The sequence below is a fragment of the Pipistrellus kuhlii genome, unplaced genomic scaffold (assembly GCF_014108245.1).
Source record: "Pipistrellus kuhlii isolate mPipKuh1 unplaced genomic scaffold, mPipKuh1.p scaffold_m20_p_9, whole genome shotgun sequence".
NCBI lineage: Eukaryota > Metazoa > Chordata > Mammalia > Chiroptera > Vespertilionidae > Pipistrellus > Pipistrellus kuhlii.
Window position 1 is genome coordinate 59,296,044 of NW_023425595.1, and position 27,533 is coordinate 59,323,576.

At 42.8% G+C, this 27,533-nt stretch overlaps 1 protein-coding gene across 1 annotated transcript; it reads right to left on the reverse strand.

Moving 5' to 3' along the window:
• Positions 1 to 4,494: 4,494 nt before the first annotated feature.
• On the reverse strand, positions 4,495 to 24,668 carry POGLUT3 (protein O-glucosyltransferase 3). The gene is made up of 8 exons (XM_036427303.2): positions 24,419 to 24,668; positions 17,707 to 17,904; positions 16,818 to 17,104; positions 13,211 to 13,427; positions 10,898 to 11,094; positions 9,196 to 9,390; positions 7,826 to 7,930; positions 4,495 to 6,410 (listed from the first exon to the last, which is right to left on the reverse strand). Exons 1-8 carry the CDS (start codon positions 24,618 to 24,620, stop codon positions 6,285 to 6,287), a joined length of 1,527 nt encoding a protein of 508 aa, XP_036283196.1. The 5' UTR covers positions 24,621 to 24,668; the 3' UTR covers positions 4,495 to 6,284.
• Between the last annotated feature and the right edge of the window lie 2,865 nt (positions 24,669 to 27,533).

The following is a 27,533-nucleotide window of genomic DNA, read 5'->3' on the forward strand; positions in this document are numbered from 1 at the left end:
GGCCCCGCCCCTCCACCTGCTTCCTCCACCCGCGGGTTCCGAACCCAGAACCCAAACCGTAGGACGTGAGCACGGTGGTTGGAGCTGTTAGAAGCCCGCAAGGCCATCGCCAGTGGCTTTCAGACAAAGGATTTTAGGAGGGAAACCAAAGTGAGTTTCTGCGAAATTGGACTCAGTATGTTATACATTCCCGTCACTTCAACCAGGATTTTAAAGATGTTGGAGAAACACAGGGAAATCTTTTCTATGTAATTAATTCATTTGCACGTAAGAAAGCTGGTCTTCCCTGTCATTTGACAGGTCTTGCCCAGAATAAGTGACACACGACCGACCGCAGTCCAATGCTACTTCTGAATGGGAGCTCTTTAGCTGGTTAACTCTAAAACAATTGACTGAAAACAAGTGACCTCTTAAATGAATTTTCAGATAACCTTAAAAGATAAAAATACTGTACATCTAAAGCAAGTTTGAGTTGCTTGAAATCTAAATATCTCACACTTTGGCAATGCTTTAGTTTGTCAACGATTATTGCAATGTCAAATACTATTGTTCAGAAACTGCCCAGCTCTGCTATTTCCTTCCTGTGCTCCTGTATGTAATACAGTCAGTTTGTAAGAAAGATGATTTGTGGGGGGAAAACACTGGGGGGGGGGGGGGAATTCCCTATATGATAACATTTATGCTGAAGAAATTCCCTGTAGGCTAATTCAGTGATTCACTGAGCTTCCAAAATTTTATATGGAACCAAAAAAGATCCCCAAATAGCCACAGCAATCTTGAGGAAGAACAAAGTTGGAGGAATCACAATACCAGATTTCAAGTTATACTACAAAACCACTGTAATCAACAGGCACAAGACCAATGAAACAGTACAGAGACCCCATTATGTGTACTTGTACTTTATTTTTTAATCTTGTAGAATTATGTTTAAATTTGAATTTGTTCAAAACTGCTAAACTGCACAACATTGTTGAATGTGCTTGTTACTGAATTATATTCTTAAATATGGTTAAAATGGTAAACTTATGTATATTTTACCAAATTTTTAAAAATTAAAATTAGAAAAGTACAAAACTAAGCAAGTAATTAAGAAAAAATTTTTTAAATGTAAAAAAAAAATGAAATAGAAAAATTACGTTTAAGGATCATTGCCTTGTTTATATATTACTTTTAAAATAAGTCCTGCATGGGGACCAGGGGCAGACTGGAGGGGACCAATGGGGGAGAAAGGGTGAGATATTAATACTTTCAACAATAAACATTAAAAAATAAAATAAAAAGCCCTGTGTGTTTGCTCTCCCTCCTGGGAGTATGCCAGTGCCTTTTCCTGCCCCCATCCCTTCCTCCTCCTCCCCCCCCCCCCCACCACCACCACACAAGCATTTCCTAAACTCTAAGGGACCCAGGAGACTTTCAACCAGAGCAGCAATGGGCAGTGGCAGTTAGTCCTTGGCAAACCACCTGAACTTGTCCCTAAGACCCCCTTTTCTCTGATATATATATTGATTTCAGAGGGGAAAGGAGAAAGAGAGAGATAGAAACATCAATGAAGAGAGAGAATCATTGATTGGCTGCATTCTATAGGGTAGGGGTGTCGAACTCAATCAGAGAAGGGGCCAAAATCTAAAATCCAGCCTAAATCGCGGGCCGAATGGTTTACTGAACAGTCATAAACTGTCATTGTGATGGAAACGCAGCGGAGTGCAGTGATGACAGCGCGGTGCGGGCCACATTGCAAGGCCTGGCGGGACGGATTTGGCCCTCGGGCCTTGTGTTTGACACATGTGCTATAGGAGATTGAACCTTCAGCCCAGTCATGTGGAGGAAGCTGGAGACAGAGTTCAATCACCTGATCAATGATTAAATCAACCTACAGAATAAGATCCAAAAACATTCTGGACGCCAAAGCTCAGTAGAGCTTCCTGGTTGGTGAACATGTTGATGTGTAGGGAGGATGACATGTCCTAACTCCCCAGGAAGAGGGCATGAAAGCTCTGTGCTCCCTCCCACACCTGCCCTATGTATATTATTTAAAAATAAAACTGTAATAATTAAGTATGGCATTTTCCTTGGTTCTATTGAAACAGAAGAGAGAGCTCACAAAAATATTTGTGTGATTTTTTTTTTCCCTTCAAGTTCTCTTTCCCTTGCTTCTGGCTGTTATACTTCCCTCTACATATCTCCCTCTGCCTATCCTCTTCTGGGATTTGCTGTTAAACCCCAGCCTCTTACTGGCCTTGTGTTTAAGAAATGTTGCAGTGTTGGTTGTCAGAGTAGAGTTGAGTGGCTTCCTTTTCCACGCAGCTCTACAGAGAGAATTTGGCTTAGAAGAGACTTAACTTTGAGCTCAGTATCTGGAATGTCTCCACAAGAGGTTGGCATGAGCAGCAGTGGTTGGGAAAGGGTGAACTCTGATTCCCTATATTTAAAGGGTTTTTTTACCTTAGCAATTTTGTCCTCAACTATTTGAAGTCAAACATGCCAGTCACCAACACAAGAATGACCTCCTTTCCCTCCAAACAAGAAATTGATATTTCTTCTAACCTTGGCCTTATTATGCCAGGGGAGCATTTTTTTTCTCTCTCTGCCTATTATGGATGGAAAGTTTGCACCCAACCTTCTCCAAACTAATGTGTTAAAACTCTAATCCCCAATGTGATGGTATTTGGAGATAGGGCCTTTGGGGGGTAATTGGGTCACGAGGCTGGAGTCCTCCTGTTAGATTAGGATCCTAAGAACAGAGCTTGCTTCCTCTCTCACTGCTCTCTGTCGTGTGAGGGTACCATGAGAAGGTGTCAGTGCAAACCAGAGAGCTTTCATCAGACACTGGACCTATTGGCACTTTGATCTTGGACTTCCAGCCTCTAGAACTGTGAGAAATAAATATTTGCTGTTTATGCCGAAAATGGTTTGGCTCAGTGGATAGTGCGTCGGCTTGCAGACTGAAAGGTCCCGGGTTCCATTCCTGTCAAGGGTATGTACCTTGGTTGCGAGCACATCCCGGGTGGGGGTGTGTGCAGGAGGCGGCTGATCGATGTCTCTCTCTCTCTCTCTCTCTCTCTCTCTCTCTCTCTCTCTCTCTCTCTCTCTCTTTCTCTCTCATATCGATGTTTCTAACTCTATCCCTCTACCTTCCTCTTTGTAAAAAATCAATACAATATATTTTAAGAAAATATTTGCTGTTTAAGCCACCCAGTCTATGGTATATTTGTTATAATGGCAACCTGAATAAGACACCACACAGATTGTATTTTTACTGGAAATAACTGAAAACAATGGTGTAAAGTCAAAATACAGGGGTTGGCAAAAATAGGTTTACAGCTGTTTGCATGGAAATAATACAAATAATAAAATAACTAATCTATAATAATAAAAGCGTAACATACTAATTAGACCAGATAGCTGAACAATCTTTGGGACGTCATTCCAGACGTCCTTCCTGATGAAGCCACAGTGGAGGGGGTGAGGCAGAGGCCATTGGAGGTGACCAGGCAGGCAGACAGGCAATCAGTTAGGGGTGATCAGGCAGGCAGGCAAGCAATTAGGGACGATCAGGCCGCAGGCCGAATGGTTAGGTGCAACCAGGCAGGCAGGCAGAGTGGTTAGGGGATACCAGGCAGGCATGTGAGTAATTAGATGTGATCAGGCAGGCAGAGAGAGGAGTTAGAGATGATGAGGTTGGTAGGTAGGCAGGCAAGCAGTTAGGAGCCAGCAGCCCCAGATTGCTAGAGTGATGTCTGACTGCCAGTTTAGGCAGGGATCAGGCCTAAACCGGCAGTCGGACATCACCCAAGGGGTCCTGGATTGTGAGAGGGTGCAGGCTGGGCTGAGGGACCCCCCAACCCTTGCACAAATTTTGTGCACTGGGCCTCTAGTAAGTAATATAAGAATAAACTGTCTCATGTACTCACAATTATAATCCTACTTTTGTCCACTCCTGTATGATCTTTTCCTCTAGTGTTAGATTTCTACTTATTAGGGATTGAGAGGTGGTGATAGACATTTTGATTCATTTATTCATGAAGACTTAATGAAATTATAGTTAGACCAACCCAGTTATAAATATCCCAAGATGGTTACAATCTCTTTTAAAAAAATTACATTTTTCAAAATTTTATTTACAAAATTTATTTTATTAAAAAAGTATATGTAATATATCCCATGATATAAAATTCTAAACATAGAATTAAAAACAGGATAATTGAAAATATAAATATCAATTTTCCTATGTATATCTTCTGTGCATTTATTGTCTTTTTCTAGGTTTGAATTTTTCTTTATTTTACAGTCTGACTCACACTTATAGTAAAAACATTTTAAATATCACACATGTATAAAGCAAAAAGTATAAATTCCTTTTCTCCATCCCCCCATCAGCTATTGGTGAATATCCTTTCAAACTTTCAACCACATGGATATATTTTTGTTTTTTTCATAAATGTTTTCACATTATACATGTTTTTCTAGAACTTGTTTCTCCCCCCCCACCCCCGCCCCCGAACACTGTTATGGAAATCTTTCATAATAGAGCTACTTTATTCTTGCTTGTACTGTATTCTTTTATGTATCAATATCTACCTAGCCAATTCCCTAATGATGGTTAAGATGTTTTCAACATTTTATTAATAGAAACAAGATTGCAACAAATGTTGATTGCTTAGACATATACAGTTATTATATTCATTTGCATATCCTTATGTCTTTTTCCTTCTTTTAAAGATCAGATATTTTTCATGAAAACCAAATTATTAAAAATGAATGGAAATCATGGGTAATGTGTGAACCAAGAAGGAAAAAAAAAAATCATGGTTTTAGTAATCCCATTTTTACCAAATTCTATTCATGTCAACAAACCAGGAAGCCATTTAATCTCACTCTTTTTAAAGCCATGACTGAGTAGGTACGATGGAGGATTAGATGAAGGCTGCTCCTTCCAGTGGAATCTTTCCAGGGGCTCCACGTAATTTCTTAAGCACATCCTTGTTCCACAGCCAGAAGCTGCCAGGTTTATCTCAACTCAATTTTAACTGTTTGGCCACGGGTGACATACATTTTAAAAGTTTAAGATGTTTCTAACAAAATATCATTAGCCGTCAAAAAGGACCTGGGTTTGGAGGACAGGGAGGTAGGAGGGAGGGCAAACTTTCTATCATCTCAGCTTTGACAAGGCCAAACTCCATGTACCATATATCAACGACACAGATTCATTAAGATCTGGTCTCCCTACAGCTTGCCCTTTACTTTATACCATGCACTCGTGCTTTTGGAAAACTTGAGTTTTCCATGGATACTTGGCTTTGATTACATTGTTCCTAACGTGATTTGGCTCTTATCTCATTAAGAAAAATTCTTATTGATTTTCAAAAAAGAATAGATATGACTCCTTCAAAGTGGTTTACATTGTTTTCCAGATTAGGCATTTCAATTAGGGGAGTAAATATTTTAAGACTGGGAGTGTGCATAGTTCTGGTTTTTTGGAGTGTGGTTCTTCAGCTAACTCAACCTTGAATTGGCATTACAAGGAGTGTGCCATGAACTTCTGGGCCGTCAGTCTTAAGTTTGGACCCGAAAGACAGAGGAAATGTCCATTTGTTTAACCTAATGAAATGGAGGAGGGGTGCAGTGAGGAATGGACGCTTGCCTTTGTTGTCAGCTATTAGTGAATCCCAAGATACTAGGCTTCCTGCGGCTTGTTGCAGAGGTTTTCAAGCATCCCCTTAAAATATTAAAAAGAATTACAGATCCCCACCGGACTGCAGTCACCTTTATTCAACATATAGATAATGAATGGTCTCACCGGGGGCGTTCATCTATTTTAATAGCTGTGACAGATTAGAAACTATTATACTAGCTTAAGGCACTTTCTTATTTTTATCTCAGGTGCTGGTAAAACTCAGCTAAAAAGTTATGAGTGAGCTTTTAAAAAATTATCCCCCACCATGGAATCCCAGCTACCATTCATAACAGTCATCCTCTTCTTCCTTATTCAGTCTCAAGAGGCGGCTTACTATCTCTGAATGACAAAAGCAGCTTGTAGAAGGGGAAATTGTGTGGGGTAAAAAAAAACAAACCACCCTACACAAATAGTTTTTCCTCATACCTGGAAATGGACGAGCAAAAGTGAACAATGGATTAAAAATACCAAACCAATAAATATGATGTACATGTATTCCTAGAGAGTGATTTATATTTTGGCAAGCTGTGTTCTTCGTAGCTCAGATTCTGTCTGAGTGCTTCCATTGAAGACGCAGCCGGCCTACAAAGGAGTGTAAATCTGGGCCGACTTAGAGTTCTTCTCTCGAACGGCTCTTCCCCTGGCACTGGCAGATGGACGTGTCATCATGCGGCTGAGGAACAAGTTCCATCCCATCACGTATTTCGGGTTTGCTGGACTGGCGCTCAGCGTAATTCTGGAATGTGTTTTCGAAGGCAACGAAAAGATTAGTCCGCGCTTCATCCCCCCCTATTCCTCCCCAACCACGCTGTCATTTCTAGTTGCTGCAAACCCAAGGTCTGATTTGGACTGGTTGTTCCAGTCCTAATGTTCCATTTTTCACTTCAGTTATTGTAGGCACTAGTGTAATATTTCATAATCTATCAAGGAACCCTAATCCACAATTGTATGTGTAGGTAGGAAGCCTCTACAAAAAGGGAGGCAAGCCAAGTGTTCTTGAAACAACAGCACCAATTAGCATTTATCCTCCACGGATCAGTGAAGAATTAACTTTACTGAATATTTAAATCAGGTGGTAAGCATCTCAAAATCAGTTGGTGCTCTCACCCATCTCTCCTTGAGGCTTGCAGTCAGTCATGCACGTTTTGTAAATGGTGACAGGCCTGTGAAATGTCCCTCCCCTTTGGCCACTGACAAATATTCCTAAAAATTGGATATTTCCTTACAGTGGTTTCAAGTACACTGAGCTGGATCCTCCTGGTCCAGGGCCAAACCCAAGAAAGCACTGACATGAACACATGAGCCTAATTAATATCGTAGGGAGGGAAACTCCTACTGGCCCAGCAGAGGGAACAGAACTCATCTAAGGGTTGTTTCTGATAAAGAGCGTAATTCATCCTTTAAATTTTTCTGTGATTGTGCATGTTTGTACCCTATTCCACCAGCCTTACTTCCCCACAAAGCATCTGGTATCAACAAGCAGCTAAGGGAATTTACTCTTTTTTCTGCTCACAGGAAAAATGAATTTAGGTTAAAAACAAGAACATATGTTCTTAATATTTTTCTTCCTGGCTAGATTTTAATAAGTAAAGGTAGTTACACAAGAACTAATCCTTGGATTCCCAATAAACATTTGTACCATACTTCCTCTTTTAGCCCTAGGTGTTAGTCCTATTATAAGTATTTTTCATTTGTTTGTTTTATGTAGGAAGCTAAATATTTGCTTTCCATCCAATACTAGAATAGCAAAAGCAGGACTCCTAAGCAGCAGGAAGAACAAAGAGGTGGACATTTTGAGTGGGGAGAGATGTTAATAACCTCTACTCTAAGCCTCTAATTTTCTAGATAATGAATTCCCTAAGGCATTTAGTAAAAAAAAAAGGCACTGACAAGATAGTTGGAGCTGTTCACCTATTTTTGTGAGGCTGTAAGCATTGTTTTTGTAATACTGAATGGAGATAAAATATGTTGGCTACCAAGAGACTTAGTACTCTTCCTCCTTTAGGCTGGTCCTTGGCTTAACCAGAGTCCACAAGCTCAATCTCAGAAGGCATCCTCCTGTTCCCCCCCCCCTCACCCCCCTCCCACCCTCCCCGGAAACAAGGCACTTCAGCCAAACATGACCCCGCAGGACGGATACCCTGCACTGACCTGCAGTACCCTGTAATAGTAGCAGTAAAGCCTGTGTGGCTGTAGCAAGTCCCTGGCAGTCAACTGCCCTTCTTTTGCAATCCTCTTGGCTTCTTCATCATTTTCCTGAGAGGTGTAAAAAGAAACAATGAATGAAGTTCACTCCTGTGACCCACAGACAAAGCTAAAGGTGAGTGTGAGCTAGGACACGTGTGTGGTTGGATATGCACTGCATGGGAGAGCTGGATCATGATGAAACTATACTTAGGAACAAGGCTATGGACACGGACAGAGTGCTCTCCTAGACATCTCTGTTAGGTGGAAATGGTCATGCATGTTTGTACCCCATTCCACAGGCCCACTAATTCTCCCCCCCCCCCCCCCCAAAGTGCAACACTCCGCACGCAGCTTCTATTGTGAGGACATTGGTACTTCCTTAGATACCCAGAAAGTTTAGGGCTCATCATCTGTTCCCCATTCCAGCCTTCTCTGTTTGATATTAAAATACAAGCTAGAATAGAATGAGTCAGTTTCCATGTTATAACATCTCTTAAAAGCTCCCTTTAAATATGCGATCAGAGGCCCAAATTTCTTATTAACTGTTACCAATGAAAGACGATGTTGCTGTTGTAATAGACATTTAGTCACCAGTACCCACAGGCTGTCCCTTCAGTTACAGGAATAGTGAGCATTCCTAACTATATTTTGGGAAGATAGCTAAAATTTTACCATGCTGCCCATAGGAAAAGCCATTTGCAAGTAATTCTGATTCTTTATAAAGGGTCATAATAATTATTCTGCCTCAGGCACCCAGCTATTTCCCTAACCAAATACTGCTTCTCAGAAACAATAAAGTCTTATAATAAAAAGGTACATTTTTATAGTTTCAAATAAAACACAATCACTTTTTAATACTTTTCCTTTGAAAAAGAATTCTTATTTTATGGGAGACTTGTGATTCTTGGGATGCTGTATATCATGCCTTCATTATGAACGTGGGCCTTTTTTCTAACTGAGGGAAAAAAGGAGCACCATGTTGACTCAAATGTTTTCTTGTGCACAAAGCATTGCCACCTGGTCTTTCCTATCTGTAACTTGCATTTGCAGCATTCTTGCTTGTGTGTGTATACGCACAAATAGTGATTTCATGAGAAAGATATATATGCTACAAAACACTGGACTTCAAATATAAAAATCCTCAAAAATGTTGATAGAGGGCATACCAAGTGATAACGATATTGGTTCTTCAGCTATTTCAAGAGAATAAAAACTTTAGAAAATACTTCTTTTGACTAAATTATGTCAAATTAAATTGTGTTATGACGGAATTCCTGGAACTAATTCTGGTGAATTTGTTAATGCCTAAAGAAACGGAAATTCATAAAGTGTACCTTGGCCCATTTAACTTTCTCCAGTAAATCAGCAAGATTTCTTTTAATTGGTACATAATGTTTCCAAGGCTGGAGTGCCATGTAAAAATGTTCATAATACGGGGAGTCCTGCTTCAGAACCAGACTGTCGCCCAGCATGAGATACGGATATCTGTAAGCAGCCACAGTCCCATCCACGTTCACTTGATACTTGTACTGAAAGATGAAAACCAACACAAACAAACATTTTAACATTTGCTTCACTTACACTTCTCATCCACACTGTAAGACTAAACATAAAGGGATTGATTTCCACTTCCTAACTTTACTGTTTAACAGGTTTACATTTTATTTTGTAACTCATATTTTCTCTGTGTTAAAATCATAAGCAGCCATTAGCAGGCCAATTTTGAGAAATACAATGCAGCCCAGCCGACATGGCTCAGTGGTTGAGAGCTGACCTATGAAATAGGAGGCCACGGTTAATTCCCCGTCAGGGCACATGCTGGGTTGTGGGCTCCATCCCCAGTGGGGGGCATGCAGGAGGAAGCCAACTGATGAAGTTTCTCTCTCACCATTGATGTTTCTATCGCTCTCCCTTCCTCTCAGAAATCAGTAAGAACATATTTTTTTAAAAAAGAAATATAATGCATTTCTTAAAATCTTAAATAATTTTAAGAAATAGGAATACCTATTTCAACTATGTCTATATAATGAAGAATTCATATTTCTGTAACAAGGTAGGAAAGCTATTCTCAAAGATTTTATATTTACTAAACTGAATACTGATAACCATTTGAAATTTTACTTATACATTATTATTTTTTTTTATTTCTTATACCCATGAAAAAGAAAGGCAATAGCCTGGCTGGTGTGGCTCAGTGGTTAACATTGATCCAAGAACCATGAGGTCACTGTTAGATTCCCAGTCAGGGCACATGCCCGGGTTGCAGGCTTGATCCCTAATAAGGGGCATGCAGGAGGCAGCCAATCCATGATTCTCTCTCATCATTGATGTTTCTCTCTCTCTCTCTCCCACTCTCTTCCTCTCTGACATGAATAAAAATATGTATTTTTAAGTGAGAAAACTAATATTCAGAGAAATTTATAAACCTCTATTCTCAGAGTCCAAATACCTTGTTCTCATAATTATATGACACTGAGATGAGCAGGATAGACTCAGAAATTTAGTAAATAAATTTTTCTTAAGTAATTGATACTAAGGAGTTTACTAGCCAGTCAGGTTTTGTCACTGTTCACACCTCTGTCTCCTCTGAATTCAGGACAATGCGCTGAGGAGCGAGGCACCTGAGTCCACAGGGCAGGGGCAACAAGACATGAGGGCCTCACAGTTAGCAGCAGAGGCAGGACTCAAGCTCAACTCCAGCTCCTGTGTTACTAATATGGAATTTATACTCTCTCCGTTTACAAAGGCATTTGAGACCATATATGTAGGAGACATTTATATATCCAGTTTATTGAAAAAACACACACAAAGAAATGCACCCAAACCCCAAGTTAATCCTTGTGCTATATTTTGAGTATTAAGTACAGTTCTGAGTAGTTCGGTAGACAAAATTAACAACAGGAAACCAGGCGTGCTGTCATTCCCATGCCTAGTAAGGAAGGGTGCGCCAGCTCAAAAGACAGGAGGAACTGGACCCAGCCCAGCTAGTCACCAATTTATCCCTTCAGACCCACCCAGGAAGAATTCAATGCATACCTTAAAGAAATCAAAGAACCCGATCAATTTGGCCTTCCCGAGCTCTTTTTCTTTCTCTTGGAAGAAGAAGTACCCCGTGATGCCCGCGTCCAGCAGCTCTGGGTTTTCCTTGGCCAGCTGCACCAGCTGGAGCCGCTCCTCCCGGCTGTCTCTCCCTCTGAAAAACGCCTTCTCCGTCTTATTGGCCCAGGAAGGCCCTAGGAGGTGGAGACCATAAAAAAAAGAAAGGTTATATATTTAAAACCTTTATGTGGTAAATGTAATCATCTTTAATCTAACATTGTCATCTAAGATGCTGAAGCTCTTTTGTCATCACCACGTCTTCTAAAGCAGGGGCGGGGAACCATTTTCTGCCAGTGGCCATTGGAGATTATAACATCATTCGCAGGCCATACAAAATCATCAGCTTAAAAATGAGCCTGCTGTATTTGGTCAAACATCTGATTAACTCACCCCTAATGCCTTGGCAGGGCCAGACCCAATGCTTTTGTGGGCCTTATGCCACCCTCTGACTGGACGTTCCCCAGCCCTGTTCTAAAGTAAATGCTATTTTCAAACCTCATGGGATTAGAATGCTCTAATTTCATTTCTTTGTCTGCTAGGGAGAGCTCACTCAAATGGTGGAGTTTCTGTTGTGCAACATTGTGCAACATTAGAAAATATACAACATATTACTGGACCAAGTTCAAAGCAAAGAGAGATTCATTGATTTGGCCTGTTCACCAAGGCATTAGCTTCTTCCATCTTTTTTGTTTGTTTTTGTTAAGGACTTGCGGAGATTTTTTCCATTGGTTTTTTAGAGAGAGTGGAAGGGAGGTAAGGAAGAGGGGGGGGGAGAGAGAGAGAGAGAGAGAGAGAGAGAGAGAGAGAGAGCGAGCGAGCGGGGGGGGGGAGGGGGAGGGGGGAGAGGGAGGGGAAAAGGGGAGGGGGAGGAGGAGGAGGAGGAGGAGGAGGAGGAGGAGGAGGAGAAGAAGAAGAAGAAGAAGAAGAAGAAGAAGAAGAAGAAGAAGAAGAAGAAGAAGAAGAGGGAGAAACACTGATTTGAGAGAGACAGATCAATTGGCTGCCTCCCACACTCGCCCTAACTAGGACTGGGAATTGGACCTGCAACCTAGGTAAGTGCCCTTGCCTGGGAATCAAACCCATGACCCTTTGGCATGCAGGCCAATGCTCTAACTACCGAGTAAGAGGGCACTTCTTCCATCTTCTGTGCTTCATAGTACAAAATGAGCCAGCTTTTGTCTGTAGACAAGGTGACCAGAACAAACTAGGTAACTAAGTAACACCCACACATCTTTAATCCTTAGCTTGCTCAGAATTATGAGCACAGCACTTCAGAATACATGGAAGACTTTTGCTAACATGCTGTTATTTATACACACACACACATACACACACACATACACACACACACAGGTATACATATACACAGGCATACAGACACTTATATTCTCTTTCCTGGTAGGGAAATATTCAGGAAGAAATAATTTAAATATATTTCTATTATTCTAAAGCGAGGTCATTAGTTAGCACCTGTCAGTGTTCTACAGGATAAATCATAAGACACAGAAATTGGAGAGGATCAGACTCATTAGTATGTTAGCACACCTTTCAGAAATGCACTGTTATCAAATAAAAAGTAGGTCAGTTTTCCTTTCACATCATCTTTAGATGGTTTATGAGGAGTCTCTGGACTTGTCTATAAAATCAGTCCACCAAACCACAACACAGACAGGCTATAAAGAGAGGGCAGGCTTTCTTCGACTCAGGGAGTTCAGTTTAATGAAAGGTGTGTTGTGCCATAAACCTAAGGCCATTAAAAAGGGGAAAGGAATTCAGATTTTAAAGAATCAAGAGAAGCAGAAAGAGGAAAGGGGAAGAATTTCTTAGATACAGTGTTGGAGGAATAATACCCAAATTACACTGCTATCATATTCTCGTACATATATTTTTTATGCTTTTCAAAGGTATCTCTCACTTCATCTAGCAATATAAAGGCATTAGTGTCAGAATTCAGTGATAATTTTACCAAATATATGTGTCCAAATAGTAGTTATAAGTGACCAACTCAAAAGAGACTCAGCTCTGATAGGTTTGCACATTACTAGCCCAGCTCATGTAGCTTTAATTTTTGGATTAGAAGAATCCTAATGAAACCTCTTTGGTGTATAGAGTGCTGTTTCTCTTGTTTCTTGGTTAGAAAATAAGAAAAATGGCTATTTAAATATATATACATATACTCTCCTTGACTAAACATCCCCTTCACCTTGTTTTATTTCTAAGCTTTTTCTTAGATAATGAACTTGAATTTACCTGTATTTCCCTGAATAGAGAGGAGGTCATTTGAAACACCTCTCATTGCTTCGAGTGTGGAGTGAGTGATGTCATACGTCGGAAGGATAATATCTCGGGAATCCAGAGAGCCACACCATGAAATGATAGGTAAAGGGCCAGGCGTTTCATTGACTTTTCTGTGTTCCAAAGGCCAATCTCCAAGATTAATATAAAATTCTAAATCTGGGAGAAGGACCTAAATAAACAAACAAACAAAATAAATCAATAAAAATCAGTGCTGAGAAGACCTCTGTGTTTGGTACTAAATGTTTCAGTTCTTTGGCTGTCTTAAATATCCTATCTAATAAAAAAGAAATATGCAAATTGACCATCATTCCAACACACAAGATGACTGCCCCCATGTGGTCAAAAATCCTGCCCCCATGTGGACATAAGATGACCACCACAAGATGGCCAGCAGGGGAGGGTGGTTGGGAGGGATCAGGCCAGCAGGCGAGGGCAGTTGGGGGTGATCAAGCCTGCAGAGGAGGGCAGTTAGGGTGATGAGGCTAACAGAGAAGGGAAGTTGGGGGCAACTGGGCCTGCAGGGAAGGGAAGTTAGGGGGTACCCAGGCCTGCAGGGGAGAGCAGTTGAGGGGGAGGAGGGAGACATCAGACCTGCAGGGGAAGGCAGTTAGGGGCAATCAGCCTAGCAGGGGAGCATCAATCAGGCTGGCAGGGGAGTGATTAGGGGGTGATCAGGAAGGCAGGCAGATGAGCAGTTGGGAGTCATCAGTCCTGGATTGTGAGAGGGATGTCAGACTGCCTGTTTATGCCTGATTCTACCGGGATCAGGCCTAAACAGGCAGTCAGGCATCCCTCGAGGCGTCCCAGATTGGAGAGGGTGCAGGATGGGCTGAGGGACACATATTCCTGTGCATGAATTTTGTGTACCGGGCCTCTAGTTTCTGATAAAATGGAACATCTGAAAATAGCAGAAGAAGAGAAAAGAATGCCTCAGTCATCAGTATCAGATAATCAAGGATGAGGATAATACAGAGTCAATCCCATAACCAGGAATCAGCTACCTCTGTTCAGGGGTGACGTTTTAAGTTGGTCTGTAGTGTGAAGCTGAAATTGTACAGATGGGTAAGAATGAGTGGTTTTCTTTCTGGCAGCTGCCTAAGTGAGAATCTACAAAGTTAGATTCAAGCCCTTGTTTTCCTTCTCTCTATCAAACCTCTTTATCGCAACTACCTTTGATTCTGGAATCTGCTACTCCATCTCCACCTCTGCAGACAATGTCTTTATCATCTGCCTAGATTGTTGCAATAGCTTACTTCCTAGGTGTTCTGTTGCTAGATTCTCCCCACTCTATTATGTTTTCCACATTGCTGCTCAAATTTCTTTTTTTTCCTTCCTTTTTTAAAATTTTTTATTAAGGTATTATATGTGTACATATCTTACCATTGCCCCCCCGCCCCCAACTCCCATACATGCCCTCCCTCCCCAGGCTGCCCAAATTTCTAAAACCAAAGTTAATGTTACTACCAGACTTAACAGAACCTTAAGCCTTTAGGACAAAGTCTAAACTCTCTGGTTAGAACTCAAGGTCCTACTATTACCTTTGAGCCTCATCTTCTATCTGTTTATGTGCCAGTAAACTTTGGGTTACTCTCTGAAAATGCCACCCACTTTAATATGTAATTCTCTTTGGCCAGAATGTTCTTCTCCTGCTTATTCACTTGGCACTTTCCTTTCACATCCAGAGCTAATGACTCACCCTCGCTATGATTCACCCTCCCAGGCATTTTAACCTGGTACCTATTTTTCTCTCAGGCCTGTCATGTTGTGGTACAATTGTTAGTTTATATTCACATCCCACCCTCACTTCCAAATTACAAAAACAAGTCCCATGAGAATGAGGAGCTCAAAGACCAGAGGTGAGACTCATTTATCTTAGATTTCTTCCCATTCACTGGGCAAAGAACCTGGAACAAAACAGAAGGTCGAGGGATGTGACTATTCACCCTATTGCTTTTCTCATATCTCTATATATAAAAGGCTAAGTGACTGTCCGACCAGTACCTATGGCACACAACAACCACCAGAGGGCAGACACTCAACGCAGGAGCTGCCAAGCTGTGGTGACTTGGGTTCTTGGGTGATGCACCCTGGAACCAGAGAGGAGGGAGCCCAATTCTGAGATACATCACCTGAGAACCGCCCTCTCACAATCCAGGATCCCTTCAAGGGATATAGGAGAGCTGGTTTTGGCCCAATCTCTGCAAGCCAGGCCAAGGGACCTTATGTGCCAGAGGGACCCAGTGCTCACTCTGCAGATGCCCTTAGAGCTAAGGTGCTGCCCTAGGTACAGCCAGCTGGGGAGGTACCGTGGGAGGTTGGCACCACAGCGTGTCCAGCCTGTCTTGCCCAGTCCTGCCCTGCTGGCCACCTTTCAGTGTGCACGATTCCATGCACTGGGGCACTAGTAATTTGTAAGCTCATTAATAAACCCAGATCAGGAGTCCTCACTATAGAGCAGAGTTTCTCAATCTCAGCACTATGGACATTTAGTTGTGGGTAATTATTTGCTGTGGGGGGCTGCCCTGTGCATTGTAGAATGTTTAGTAGCACCCCTAGCCTCTACCCACCAGATGCTAGTAGCAACCCTCCAGTGGTGACAACAAAAATGTCTCTAGACATTGTCAAATGTTCTCTGAGGGCAAAATTATTCCTAGTTAAGAACCACGTGAATACAAGATATGGGAATACAGGGCAGGAAGAAAACACCACCTTTAGGATCAGATGCCCATATGTTCATATTGTAGACTGGTGGGGAGAGGGGAGGCAAACTGCTAGTCAAAATCAGAAATGACTGCAGCCACACATTCAGTGTGCTTGGGAAATTATACAACTCATATCAAGAAAGTTGGCTTTCGGTTTAGAAAACTACCTCGATGGTCTTTCTGAACGAGAAACGTCCAATTGCCCATCTTCACCCCTTACTCTCCATGATCAGGGAAATAGAACAAAAATCACTTTGAGTTACTCTACTTAAAAGTTTTGCAAATGGGGAAAGAAGGGCTAAATAGAAGATTTGGGGTGGGAGTGATTGACTGAAAGTACAGGGATACCTATTTTTTTAAGGTTTTTGTTTATTTATTGATTAATTCATTGATTCTACTATGTATGGGTACAAAATAACCTTTCTCTGTGACTCCGCCCTCCAACAAACTGTGCCACACACAGTATCTTTCAGAGGTGTTTCGGGTACAAAAAGGAAGCGGTGTTCTAAATTCAAATCATTCTGAGGTGACAAGAAGAAAACAGCTGCAGAGAGTGAAACCTGAACGGAAGGAACATTCAGCAGGAATGGAGAACTTCCCGCAGCTATACATGTCTGAGAGTTCACAGGAACCCTGAGAGCACCCTGTGCCCTACTTGTTTGGGATGGAGGGTGAAGCCATTTAATGTAAGTAGCCATGGAGAACTTACAGACACGCGGGAGGTGGGCACCTCATGTGCACATTTCCAAGCCTGGGGTCCAGTTCCATCCTTGGCCATTATTCTCCTAAGCATGTACATGTTACAACTAAGTACTTAAATTATACTGTTTTTAAAGTCAGTGAATTCATTCTCGTACCTTTCTTGCCAGTGATAGCAGGATCTCGTCTGAGAACATTTTGAAGTCCGTGTATTTCCCTAACGGTCTCCGGTAGATGTGGTTATTGAGAATCGTGTAGTGGACAATGGCACCCCTCTCTTCCCCAAACCGTTTTGGAACTTCGTGTAGCATCTGCTGGAGATTAATGCTGGGAAAGGAAGCAAAATCTTTTGCAATCTGTGGTTCTTCGGTCGGACAAGAAAGAGTTTGCAGCCAAGCCTGGGGGTCCTCTTGTGGACACGCACAGTACTCGTGGTATACGGGTCCTGGGGAAGGCAAAACACACACTTCATTAGCCAGAGCAAGGCAAGCCGCCGTGTCTGCCCCTGCCGTGAACGTGGGATGGCTTCTTGGTGAATTCTAAGATGATCAGGATCAGGAAAAATCTGCCCTAAACACAACCGTGGTGAAAGTAGTTATGTCAGAGTCCTGTCGCTCCTATTTTCTGTCTCCTTTTTGCACCCTCCCTAGACAACCTAGTATAGCCCACCATCGCTCCCAATATACTAGTACTCTCGGCCAATTAGCTGGTAAATTCCTAGTGAGTTATAAATGGTTGATGGAGGTAATGCAACTTACCTTATGCGACGAATGACGAGTACTGGAAAATGGAGCTACAGCTAAATATACAATATTTTTATTATTATTATTATTATTATTATTATTATTATCATCATCACTTATATCTCTTTAAGTTACTCAGTTTTTCTTTCCTTTAAAACTTCAAGTTCAATTGAGCTTCCCTTAAAATTTCAAGTTAAATGGAGCTTTACTTTGTTCCATATAACTTCAAGGTCTTCATAACTCATTCTGAAAGGCATGACATCTACACCCAAGGCTGGTTCTAAATTGTGTAAGAATCACTTACCTTTCAAAATATAGGGAGACTGGGCCACATGGTCATCACCATAAAGGACCTCTATCTTCAGCCCTTCGTTGACAGATTCATACATCCTATACCTGATCAAAAATGTCCCATCATTCCTGTCCAAAGGTTTGGGGACATGGATCCGGACCAACTCTTTAGGTGAAAGAGATTTGACTACTACTTTAAATTGTGCTGGACCTGAAAGAAAAAAATATATAAATAACTCTACTACTTCACAGTCGCTTTGTTGTAACAATTAGTGGATAGCTGTCTCTACACAGGAGTTTCTTAGTTTTCTAATATCCATGGTTAAAAAAAATCATTTTATTAATAGTTTGAAAGATCCTTGAGGCCAAAAACTATTCTGGTTTATGTCTTTAAATCAGGGACCTGACTCATTAGTCATTCAAATAAAGATTTATTGAATGAACAAAATTAATTCATAAAAAAGCAAGGAAGAGATGAACTTTTTGCCTATTTGATCTTTTCTGTTTTGGGGTAGGTAAAAGCTTACTCAGGTAGTTAAAAATCTGTGAACCATGAAATAACAGAACTTGAAGGCAATCCAGCTTTTCCTTTTAAGACATATATAAGCTTTCTTTGTAAACCATTATACAATAATATCAAATAACCCCCATTTCCGAGGAAGTTTTCTTTTTGCTAACCCAAATTTCAAGCTATACGTCTAAGCCCATTTCTTTAAGTAGAGAGAGATTATAGAGAGTTACATGGCCATGCACAAATACACATGTGCGCGCACACGCGTGCACACACACACACACACCTTTGTAACTACTAGAGTTACTTCTCTAAGCTCGTTTCCTCAGGTTGAAATGAAACAGTTATGCAAGGATGATCTAATACTTCTTATCACTCCAAAATTCCATGGGTTTTCTGTTCTACTTAGAAACCCCCCTTCTCTTATAAGGGAGACATAGCAGACTTTTAGGCTTTGATATTAAGCTGCTGTGATTCATGTTACTGTGGCCCAGGTATGAATGCTGAGACCTTTTTCTTCAGAGAGGGCAGAGGGTGTATTTGCATTCAGTGCAGATCCTCAGGAGCTTTAAAAATCAAGATCTGCCCTGGCTGGTTTGCTCAGTGGTTAGGGCACTGGCCTCTGAACTGAAAGTTTGTGGGTTCGAATCCAGGTCAAGGGCATGTACCTCTGTTGTAAGTTCAATGCCCCCGAGTAAAACAAACAATCAATAGATGTGTCTTTCTCATGTCAATGTTCCTCTCTCTCCACTTCCTCTCTTTCCCTTTCACTCTCTCTAAATCGATGGAAAAAAAATCCTCAAGTGAGGATTAAAAAAAAAAAGAAGAAAGATCAATTAGTGTCCTAACCATAATTAATCATATTTAAAAAGTGGCGAATCCTCTGAAATCCACAGCCTAACAAACAATAAGTTGTGACCAAAGTATTCTTTCATCTCATATCCCTCATTATGAAATTAAGCATACTTAATACAGGGGATGGGGAAAAGTAGGTTTACAGTTGTTCCTAACAAATAATAATAAAAAAATAAATCATGTTTCACACACTCCCCACTGTAAACCAACTTTTTCCCACCCTTGTATATATTTTTTAAATTACTGAGAAAGTCTGTATCTCCTCTTTTTAGTTTCCAAATGTAGCGAGTGACTTTTCTATTTTCTCTTGGTCTTATTTTATTTTTTTTCTTGTGGGTCAGGAGAAATGTTTCTCAGTCTCTTCAGTTTAGTCACAGTAATGCTGTATCTGACATCTTGCTATTAGATAATTAAGTACCAAGCACATACATTTTTAGATATTTGAAATAAATGTGACAAAATTATGACAGACATCTATAAATAGAGGGGTTGATTGTAAAAGAAAGGCAATAATATAATGTGAAATTGTTTAAAATGTTGGCAGATTAGCTGAAATGCTTAACAAAACACATAAGCTACTGATCTGTGTTATTAGTTCCAGAAAGGCAAGCAGATTGAAAACCGGGAAGGCAGAGCCTGGGGACCAGAGAGCCATTTTCCTTATTCCCTCCCAGACCAGAAACAGTACAGAAGTTTTCTTGTCTCCTGACCAGACAGTCCTTCTCTCCATAAATTTATGATTTTAATAAAAAACAAAACAAATATAAGACAAGCATAGTAAGTAAGGACTGTGTGGTTTTTTCTGGCTACTTTTGTAGGAATCTTTCATGCCTGTGTCACTGTTGGCATGAAATAATGTTAGATTCAATACAAAATAATAATGATCAAATAGAAATAAGCAATTCCAATCTCATAAGAGAAAATGAGAAGAAGTAATTGCAAATTGCTTCAAAGGGAAGGAATGCGGATTCTCATCTGCCTGTGGCTGATATAATGGAACAGAATTGAAGCCCAGCTAGAGTTTTTCTACTCCACAAATTCAAAAGCTAATAGATTGAGAATGCAGTGACTGTGCAAACAAAAAGAGATTGGCAGTATCAAAGCCTTACTTCATTAGAATCAGAAATTCTAAAGACTTTTGATTTGGAAAGAAATAAAAAACATTAAAAAAATTTTCACTTAACCAGTCCAGGAGCTTGAGGTTTTCACAATGCATTGCCTGTCTTATTTATTTTCTATAAGAACTTGTAAGGTAGGTATTGTCACCGTCATTTTACAGACCAGGAAACCACGGCTCCCTTGAAGAAGTAACTCACCCAAGGTCACATACCCAGGAGTAACTGAGCCAACATTTGAACCAGCTTGAATCCTTCTTCTTTCAAAGCCCACCCTGAATCCCTCCTGGTCACACTGTGTAATGTCAGCATTCAGGCTCGCAGAATTCCAAGTTGGAGGAATACCCTCTGGCACTCCTGGCTGAATGGAGTTAGCACAAGCCCCCAACCCCGCTCTTTAGGAAGTTTGTTAAGGGTCTCAGCAGCTGCAACAAAAGTGTTGGGCCACGTGCCCAAGGGAACAGAGTCCCAGAAGGCCAACTGGCTTTGCCTGGAGGCTACATGAAATCCTTCAAAAGTGTCTGGCTGCTTGCAGACCATGCTTGGAAACTATATTATGGTGATTTGATGAAAGGGCAAGCGCATTAAACTAGATATTCCACACCTGGCTCTGACATTTAGTAGCTGTGGGGGCCATGGGCAAGCATGTTAGCATCATTGATCCTCGGTTTCTTGTAGGTAAAGTGAAAAGACTACCTATCCTTCCCATATCGCAAGAAAATTTAGGAGAACAAATTAAATAGAGCAAGTTTAAAAAGTAAAGTGCTACACAACTAGGGGGTAAGACTATTTTATAGTGATGTCATTACTGATGGAGGCAGGAGAGGACTGAGTAGAAAATAAATAGAGTTGACCTTGGAACAACCTGAGCTTTAATAGCGTGAGTCCACATATACGCGGATTTTTTCAATAAATACACAATCCTTCCCCGCCCATTTCCCTAGGTTTCACCTCTGTGATTCAAACAACCACAGACTGAAAACAGTATTTTTCATCCACGGTTGGGAATTCATGGAGGGCTAACTGTATGCATTGTTTTATGCCATTTTAGATAAGGAATTTGAGCACCTGTGAAATTTGATATCAGTGAGTGTCCTGGAACCAATCCCGTGACATGGAAAAACATTATAGTTAAGTTTTGGGGTTGTCAAAAGTTATATGTGGATTTTCGATTGCACTGGGGGTCAGCACCCCTAGCTCCCACCTTGTTCATGATCAAGGGCACTTGCTTGTATCCTACCATCTCGCATATTCTAACCACCCTCCCTCTACTCCTTCTTTCTCTTCTCCTATAATATTTACTGAAGATCCCTGCCAGGCATTGTGCTAGATTAGGGGTGTCGAACTCAATCAGAGAAGGGGCCAAAATCTAAAATCCAGCCTACATCGCGGGCCGAATGGTTTACTGAACAGTCATAAACTGTCATTGTGATGGAAACGCAGCGGAGTGCAGTGATGACAGCGCGGTGCGGGCCACATTGCAAGGCCTGGCGGGACGGATTTGGCCCGCGGGCCTTGTGTTTGACACATGTGTGCTAGATGCTTGGAATATAAAAAATATCAGTAGGTTCTGCCTACATTCACAATAGAAGGAAATATTCAGTTTAAGTCAGAGGTTAGTGAAATCAAGATATAGATAGGTCCTTTTCTCCGTCCCCTAATTTCTGTCAGGGGACTCCAGATTTATTTATTTATTTATTTATTGTTTTAAAAAATATATATATTTTATGATTTTTCACAGAGAGGAAGAGAGAGGGATAGAGAGTTAGAAACATAAATGAGAGCGAAACATCGATCAGCTGCCTCTTGCACACCCCCTACTGGGGATGTGCCCTCAACCAAGGTACATACCCTTGACCAGAATCGAACCTGGGACCTTTCAGTCCTCAGGCCAACGCACTATCCACTGAGCCAGACCGGTTTCGGCAAGACTTCCAGATTTAGACTATTCAAGTTCACAACACATTTGCTTTCTCTGTAATGAAGATGTGCCACATACCATGGTATTCAGACACTATTAAATGAGAGCGATAATGACAGTAATAAGGGAATCTTGGTAAGTCATGTAAGACAATCTAAAGCTTGTGGAAATAGAGCCTCTTTTCAAATCAGTTCTGGGAGTAGAAAAAATTTCAGACTTACAAATGAATGACGGGGGCAGGAGATGTGAGAAACTGGAGGGGTTTGTTTTTCAGCCTTTTGAATGGAAGATGGGAATCCAGTGGCATGAAAGGAAACAAGCAGAGTCTAAGGGAAGGAAAGTGAGGTGATCTGGAAAGACTTGTGAAAGTCTTTTTTTTTTTTTTTTCTTAAAATTTTTTCCTGATTATAAACACAATATAACCATTTTTTGGGAAAATTTTCTTGGGAATACCCTTATTCTCTTGCTATAACCACTGATGGCGCTAATGAGTGAGGTACAGGTTAATTTACTGATTACAAAATTAGAATGAAACTACATAGTTTCTTTCCTGTTCATTCCAGTCTTAACCAAATATAAGCATCTTATATAATAAAAGGCTAATATACAAATAGACTGAATGGCAGAATAACTGGAACAACCGAACCTGTCGTTATGACATATGCTGACCACCAGGGGACATATGTGAAACATGTTGGGCATTGGCCGCCGTGGGTGGGATGGTGGAGCAGGTGAGCGGGGGCACCAGACCAAGGTGGGGCACAAGTTGCTGCCATTGGGGCAAGCCTCTGATGGTTACTGAAAATTCTTTGCTCCTGCACACCATGGTCCCACCCAGCACTTGCACTGGGCCTCTAGTCTTTTAATAAGTTACTTCAAATTTTTTAAAAATTATGGGGAAAAAAAAGTAACATAAATTTCACCATCTTAATTATTTAAAAAAAAATTTTTGGTTAATCCTCACCTGAGGATATTTTCCCCATTGATTTTTAGAGAGCGTGAAAGGGAGGGAGGGAGAGGGAGAGAGAAAGAGAAAAACAGCAATGTGAGAGAGACACATTGATTGGTTGTCTCTAGTATATGCTCTGACAGGACCGGGGATCAAACCTGCAACCCAGATATGTGCCCTTAACCAGGAATCGAACCTGAGATCCTTTCTTCTATGGGCTCCCTTAAAAGCTTTGAGTATTAGTACTAACTTTTAAAAAACTGCCAATATTTTTAGAAGAAGAAATGGATTTTTTTTTTTAAATTTATAGCTCTTTCACTAATAGTAAGATCAGCAGTATTTCATTTTGGATCATGTAATTTTTCTTTTTTTCATGTAGAAATTAATCTTTTTAGTTTTCCACCTTCTTTTTTTTCCACCACCTTATAGCAATATAAAATTAATTTTAGAATATAAACTATAGGGAAGAAAAATACACCGCAGAATGAAAAACTTTGCATCTGGGTTTAAGAATATTTTCTCCTGATTCTTAGGCCCACAGAAAGTCTTTCTAAAACTAAAATAAGTAGTCATCCTTTCCCGCTGGCAGTGGAAGGAAGGGCACTGAGTAATTCTGATTGATTCTTTGCTGGTCAAACAGGGTGCCAGTTGGCTGCACATAAATGAGACATACATTAGCGAATCCTGACGGGTAACAACTTGAAACCAGCAGGACTCGTTGTAATACGTTGCAAAGGTAAGATGTGAAGGAAAACGTGGGAGGACAGCTGGGCCCAGGGATTCGGGACAAGATCCACCCTCGGGAGAGGGAACACCTCCTGAGATCTACTGAGTTCCCCTAATTCCTGCAATCTGCTTCCAAGAACTCAAAACTGCAGGAAGGCCAAAATCTAGCGGGCAAAACTGCCTTCTTCCTGCCTACTGATCTGTCATTCATTCCCTTTGTGTAGGAGGTAACTGTGTCTAAAAACCCATCAGGCCCAGGCAACATAACCCCAGCGATTCGTGGGCCTGATGACTCAATACTTGAAGGCACCCCCTCCCTCCGTGCAGAAACAGTTCCGACCAGTCAGAGGCGGAAAGGGTGTGACTTACTCTGCCTTCATTAACGCCTTGGGCGCCGGCACTCGAAACCTCAGTCCCAGCGCCTTAAAGAAGGAGGGGCCCTCAGGATTCATTCATTCATTCATTCATTCATTCATTCATGCATTCATGCGTGCATGCGTGCATTCGTGCATTCATGCATTCACTCCACTGCTACCCTCCCCGCTTCTAATGTCGTGACCAAACCGAGGAGGGCGAGCGCCAGGGGCGGGAGCCACGCGGGCGGCGGGAGGGGGCAGCGGGGCGAGGGAGGCCGCGGCCGGACGCTACCTGGGGGCGAGCGGGTGAGGTTGCGGCCCTCGGAGCTGACGGCCTGCAGGTAGAAATAGCGGACGGGCAGCACGACGCCCGCCCGCAGCCCGGGGCCCCACGCCAGGCTGCGCGGCGCGCTCACCGGCGCCTCGGGGGCCCCCGCGGCCGCCAGCAGGGCGAGCGGCAGCCACGGCAGCGCGGCCCGCGGGAGGCGGCCCATGTCCGGGCGCTGGGTCCGGGCGGCGGCGGCGAAGGCGGGGAGCGCCGCGGGCGGAGGCGGCACCGGCGGGCGGGGTGCGCCCGGGCGGGGCTGTGCCTGTGCTGGGCCGCCTGCCCCGGCTCCCCCGGCGGCCACGTGGGGGCGCGGGTGGTCTCATGGGGGTACGCACCGAGGAGGGTCGGCGATGAGCCGGCCCCCCTCCCCCCAGCCTCCTTGGCACCCGATCCCCCTCTCCCCAGCTTCCTTGGCCCCCTGATCCCCCTTTCCCCCAGCCTCCTTGGCCCGGGGTCCCCCTCCCCCAGCCTCCTTGGCCCCCTGATCCCCCTCTCCCCAGCCTCCTTGGCCCCCAGTCCCCATCCCCCAGACTCCTTGGCCCCCTGATCCCCCTCTCCCTCAGCCTCCTTGGCCCCCAGTCCCCATCCCACAACCTCCTTGGCCCCCTGATCCCCCTCTCCCCCAGCCTCCTTGGCCCGGGGTCCCCCTCCTTCAGCCTCCTTGGCCCCCTGATCCCCCTCTCCCTCAGCCTCCTTGGCCCGGGGTCCCCCTCCTTCAGCCTCCTTGGCCCCCTGATCCCCCTCTCCCCAGCCTCCTTGGCCCCCAGTCCCCATCCCACAGCCTCCTTGGCCCCCTGATCCCCCTCTCCCCCAGCCTCCTTGGCCCCCAGTCCCCCTCCCCCAGCCTCCTTGGCCCCCTGATCCTCCTCTCCCCTGCCTCCTTGGCTTCCCGCCCCCCTCTCCCCAGCCTCCTTGGCCCCGGGTCCCCCTCCCCCCAGCCTCCTTGGCCCCATGGAGAGCTGGGATCTGGCAAAGAGAGACCGAGGATGAGAGTAACACCCTTGATCGCCAAGGCCTTGGCACGCTGGGCCTCACCTCTGAAATATAATGGCAACCATGCTTTGGTAAAAACTGCTGTTTGAATTTTAAACCTGCTAAGGCAATTTTCCTGTGCCTGGGACCATACCTTTGGAGATTAACCACTGAGTTCTGCTTCTGCAAGATAGGGCCACATTCCACTGTCCAGCAGGATGTGACTGGGAACGACCCTGCGGGCTGACCCCAGTTTTCAGAATACAGTCTTTAGGATTTAGAATTTAGAACAAAGGAGAATTCCTGTGGTTTGAACTGTTGCAGAGTGGAGAGACTTGCTTTGTTCATCGCAATGGGCTTAGGGAGGATGAATTCAAATTCTAAGCAAGGTTACAGACAGAACTTTCTTTTATTAAAGAGCCAGCCCTATGTGCACTTAGTGGTTATCTCGATGCTGGCCTTGAAAAACAATACAGTTCTATCCAATTGAGAAGGTGCTCCTGGCATGGTATTGAGATTGTGGGCATATCTGGTCTCTGGGCTACAAGGTCAGACAGCTAAGTTTATCTTCATCATTCTTCAATCGGGCTAAAGCAAACTAGAAAGCAACATTTTATCTAGGAAGAACAGCAGAAAATTCCAAACAAGTTTGTTACAAAATAGGGGTTTTCCTTCTCAGAACCTTTAAAAAGAACTACCTGCCCTGAAGCAGCACAGTCGTGTGGAGTCCGCCTGCCTGTGGTTCTCTTGCGGCTGTCCTGGCCAGATATTTCAATAAATCTTTGCCTGCTTTTTTAAATAAATCATCAGCCTCCGGTGGTCTTATTTTGAACCCGGGGTTCAACCCCACAACAACCTCCTGTTGCTTGAAAATGTCAACTGTTTAGAGGAAAATGAATTTTAAAGGAGGTAACCTCTGTGGTGACTGCAGAAGATAGACGAGGAGGGAATGAAAGACCCAGCAGCGAAGAATTTAGGGAAATGCTTTCAGACAGGGAATTTCACTGGTTGTGTCTGCATGTTTCAAGTTGAAAGCTTCCCTCTGCTCTAGCTACCACTTAAAAAAATATATATATATTTGAAACATTTTGTTCCCATTTTTCCAAAATCAGACTTTGAAAAAATTTTTTTCCAGAGAAATAATCTGAGGGTTAGCTGGTACTGGATAATGAAATATGGCCTGATAAATTGTGTAACACAGGTGGTCACACCCACTTTTATGAAGAACATGTCAAAGAAGCCACATAATTGTATCCCGAACAGTCCTTTAGCAATACTGCCTCTGCACCAACCTGTTTTCTTTCTTAATCCACATCTTTAAAAGTGCATCTCTTCAGATCCACAGATGTCTCGGCCAGATTCTTTATCACACGGCAAATTGAATTTACACAACAAGCACTAATTCAGTGCCTCCTATGTCTTAGACATTACACTTCGGCTTCAAAGCCCCTGTGGTTTAGTGGACAAGAAAGAGAGAGGCAGAGTAAATAGCGTAATAGGGTGTGGGTGCCAGGGACTGCGTGGGGTCTGGGATGTTAGCCTACCTGCAAGCTAACAAGTTAGTCTGTATTGCTTCATGGATGCTGCCAGAAGACACAGACTCCTGGGTCAGAGACAGAGAACTTCCTCAGTCTCTGCAAAAGCAGCAGCGAGAGCTTCACGGTGGTGTGTGCTGGGTCCCCATGCCCCCTGTTACGGGCTGAACTGTATCCCTCCGAAATCCATATGCTGAAGCGCTAGCTCCCGAGCCTCGGAATTTAACTGTATTTGAAGACAGGGACGATTAATTAATTAATTAATTAATTTTTATTTTTTTAAATATATATTTTATTGATTTTATACAGACAGGAAGGGAGAGAGATAGCAAGTTAGAAACATCGATGAGAGTCATCGATCAGCTGCCTCTTGCACACCCCCTACTGGGGATGTGCCCGCAACCAAGGTACATGCCCTTCACCGGAATCGAACCCGGGACCCTTCAGTCCCCAAGCCGACGCTCAATCCACTGAGCCAAACTGGCTTCGGCAGGGACGATCAATTTAAAGCAGGCATTGGGGCAGGCCCTAATCTCACCTGACTGGTGTCCTTACAAGAAGAGGAAATTTGG

Excerpts from the sequence above, each read along its gene's own strand:
- POGLUT3 (XM_036427303.2), bottom strand. The coding sequence starts at position 24,620 with ATGGGCCGCCTCCCGCGGGCCGCGCTGCCGTGGCTGCCGCTCGCCCTG. Across the intron at positions 17,905-24,418 it reads CCTCACCCGCTCGCCCCCAG|GTCCAGCACAATTTAAAGTA; the intron begins GTAGCGTCCGGC and ends TTTTTCTTTCAG. Across the intron at positions 11,095-13,210 it reads CTCTATTCAGGGAAATACAG|GGCCTTCCTGGGCCAATAAG; the intron begins GTAAATTCAAGT and ends TCCACCTCCTAG.